General features: G+C 41.8%; 1 protein-coding gene across 1 annotated transcript in view; it reads right to left on the bottom strand.

Annotated features, from left to right (window-relative positions):
• Positions 1-3,551, bottom strand: part of LOC119832524 (axin) — a 13,891-nt gene that overhangs the window by 3,158 nt on the left and 7,182 nt on the right. Inside the window, exons 7-10 of the mRNA XM_038356184.1 lie at positions 3,105-3,229; positions 1,272-1,415; positions 459-570; positions 8-28 (exon numbers count right to left, since the gene is read on the bottom strand). Of these exons, the coding sequence (XP_038212112.1) occupies positions 8-28; positions 459-570; positions 1,272-1,415; positions 3,105-3,229 (402 nt within the window). The remainder of the gene's footprint in view (positions 1-7; positions 29-458; positions 571-1,271; positions 1,416-3,104; positions 3,230-3,551) is intronic.

Raw genomic sequence — 3,551 nt, 5'->3', positions numbered from 1 at the left:
ACTGCACGCGCGCCGTGCGCGGGATCATCTGCCGCATCACAAGTGACCCACGTTAGCCCCAATATTTATTCAACTATAACTATATATTATATCTGATATGTATACCTTTAGGAGCGTATACAACTATAGAAATTGAATAAAATTGTGTAATTTAGGTGATTTTTTGTCTCCAAAATACTTGTAAATTTTCTGGGGTTTATTGGGGTAGACTCGAATTTATGCCATGAACTCATAGACGACTGTGAATAAGACATATGAGCCATCATATTTATGGATTATAAAGCCTGATTAAGAGCTTCTTCAATTTTTAGTACAGTAATTTGTTTAATAATAAAATGCGCAGATGTATTTTTCTATGGTGAAAAAATTTACAAGGCCCGATTTATGTTCCACCTCATACCCCCAATTCCACCTCTCAATAAGGCCAAATTACCCCCGTCTCCCCTCCCCCAACTCACCATAGCGGTGTCCTGCTCCTTGTTGATGACGGCCTGCCGGTCGAGCCCGTACAGCCGCTGGCGGTGCCGCGACTCCCTGCTGTCCCGGGCGCCGCGCATGGACATCCCATCTCTGGACAATACGAGTTTATTACTAATTGAGAAACAGACAGAAGACAGATGTCATCTTTTTTTCAGTTTGGTTTAAACAACGTTTCTTGAGCGACGTGTAATTAACGTGTAGACGTGAGCAATGATCAAAGTAATTCTGGGCTCTGTGTGATATTTTGATCAATTTTCATTTTTAGATTCAATTAGTCCTTCTTAAAGTCAAAATAATTCAAACTTCTCCTTTCATAATTCACATATTGATTCATCACGTAGTCCATATCTATTTGCTTATTTTTGCAAATTTTATTTTAATGAGAAAACCATGATGTATAATGTTGAAATGATGTGCTTAGCTGATCACTGTGTGAGTAAATTAGTGAAAAAAAAAGCAAAGGGTGCAGCCTACTGCAAATTATAATGTAAAAACAACCGCACTACGTTCTAACAACAAGTCTGTCTATACTTACTTATGAAAATTGTTGTACACATTAATTTACTTACCTTCATATTTCTATGAAAATTTTTCAGCCACTCGCCAGAGACGACTCCCAACTCCAATATATGCTCCATTCTATAATATGTATGGCGTACCTCGAGATCAAATATGAAGTGTTCCTTGAAGTGTTACCCCCCTCTACACTGCGAGCTACACTACAGCAGTGCAGCAGTGCAGCAGGTCAGCAGGTCAGCTAGCACGTCGAGCGGGCGGCAGCGGATACTCACACGCTACTGCCGGACAGCGAGACGGCGTCGCTGTCCGTGCGGCCGCTGCTGAGGCTGGCGCGCTCCGAGTCCTGGCGCGAGGTGGGCGTGTAGCCCGCGTACGACACGTGCGCGCTGTACACCGACCGCTTGTGGCACCGCCTGCTGCGCCCGGCCACGGGGGTGGGGCGTGGGCGTGGGCGTGGGCGTGGGACGGGTGCAGGGACACACGCGAATACGGGGCGGGTGATCAATAGTCACGCGTTTGAGTGTTCATTCGCGGATAATAGAGGTATACGATAGTTGAATTAAGTAAAATGATACATTTTCAAAGTATTACATTTTGTTGTGCGACAAAAATTTGGGTTGGGAAAAAATAGTTTACATTTTAATCAAAATATATGAGGATTTATATAAACATAAGGGATTATCAAGTAATATCGTCATAGGATTTTTGAAAGGATTTCAAAGGAAAGAAAGGGGAAAGGAAAGGGCGGGTGGTAACGGTAACGGGTAACAGCGTTCGTGTAAATTGCGTCGGAACAGCGAACATGCAGGCACGGGGGCAAACATGGGGGGAAAAAACATACAAAAATCAATCAAGCTGCGGGGACAAATTAAAATAGGGCAAAATGAATTAAGATAGGCGTTGTGAACGCATGCGCAGCAGGGACTAACGAAACATAGCCGTACGGGCGGAGTGGTGATTATGAATTTCTGGATATCCACAAAGAATTCGATAAAAATATACAAAACTTATCACTGCATATAGTTTCTACATTTGATATTTTTATTATACGTAGTCTTCTTATACATAATTAAATATATGTAAAAAATTTCTTTATACGTATTGTTTTCTTAGCAACGATATCCGAATATTCTATAATCAATGTACCACCCATATCGCTAAGAGCGTAAATTAAAAAGTAACGTCAAAATAGCTGTCTATGTCGACAAGAATTTTGTTTGTTTACAAAAATAATAATATCTGGGCCTAATGGATATTGACGTAGTGCTTACGGCTAAATTAATTGAACAAAACTAGAATAATATCAAATCATTATAGATAAAGTGTCGATATATTGATAAACATACATGGACACATTTACATGTATAAATGATTTTTAACATTGTGATTATTATATGCTTACATTTTGTTATTCATTCTTAAGCATATTCTTAAAGGTTTTATTCAAAATAAAATGTAAGCAAATAATAAATACAAACAAGACTAAGACATAACTAATCCAAAAGAAAAGGAAAAGCGGTTCTAAAAATGGGAGAAATATAAAAATAGCACTATTTATGATGAAAATGGAGCTTAAACAAAAGCAAATTAAATTTACGTGTAGTGGTAGAATATATACTGTACGTGTGAACTGAGTCATAAAATGTAAACGAAATTAAAATCATGACGCGCGCAAACACGCAAAGTGTAAAGGTGAAGGAAAGTGTGAGCTCAGTGCTTATTTGTGTCGGTGTCAATGTGTGTGTGTTGTGATATTTAATTTAATTGATTTCATAAAATAGGTCACTGATATCTTCGTGTTCGCACTTAACAGTATGGTGTCTGTGTTGTGTGGGGTGTATGGTGTGTGGTGTGGGGTGTATGGTGTGTGGTGTGGGGTGTATGGTGTGTGGTGCGGGCTGTCGGGTGTGGGGTGTGTGGGGTGTGTGGGGTGTGTAGTGTGTAGTGTGAGGTGTGAGGTGTGAGGTATGAGGTGTGTGTGAGGTGTGGGGTATGAGGTGTGTAGTGTGGGGTGTGGGGTGTGGGGTGTGGGGTGTGGGGTGTGTGGTACGGGGTGTGTGGTACGGGGTGTGTGGTGCGGGGTGCGTGGTGCGGGGTGTACGTACGGCGCGACGTCCTCGTGCAGGCGGCGCGACTGCGTGGCGAGCAGCGCGTCGTGCGTGAGGCGCGCGCCGCCGCCGCCCAGCTCCTGCCCCTCGTGCAGCGTCGCCAGCTGCCCGCACGCCGACACCTGCCACACACATCGCGCACACTTTATATTGCCACTTTATTCTGCCGTATTGCTTTATGTGGCAGTGTTACCTACACTAATATCACAGAGAGGAAAGTAAATATGAAAAACAAAAACCGATCTCGAAAATTCTTTAGGCAAGGGTATATATATGTACCACGGGCAAACCCGGGGCGAACATTTAATGCATGTTTTAAATTCGATCCATAGAGAAGCTACTGTACAAAACGTGTATTGGAATGAGTCAAATACCTAGTCTTGCCATAAATATTGTAATAAAGAAAAAAGAAAATTGTTAACTGCAAATAACATTTATTACTTT

Source organism: Zerene cesonia, chromosome 15 (genome assembly GCF_012273895.1).
Source record: "Zerene cesonia ecotype Mississippi chromosome 15, Zerene_cesonia_1.1, whole genome shotgun sequence".
Lineage (NCBI taxonomy): Eukaryota > Metazoa > Arthropoda > Insecta > Lepidoptera > Pieridae > Zerene > Zerene cesonia.
This window is presented reverse-complemented; position numbering and strand designations above follow the sequence as displayed.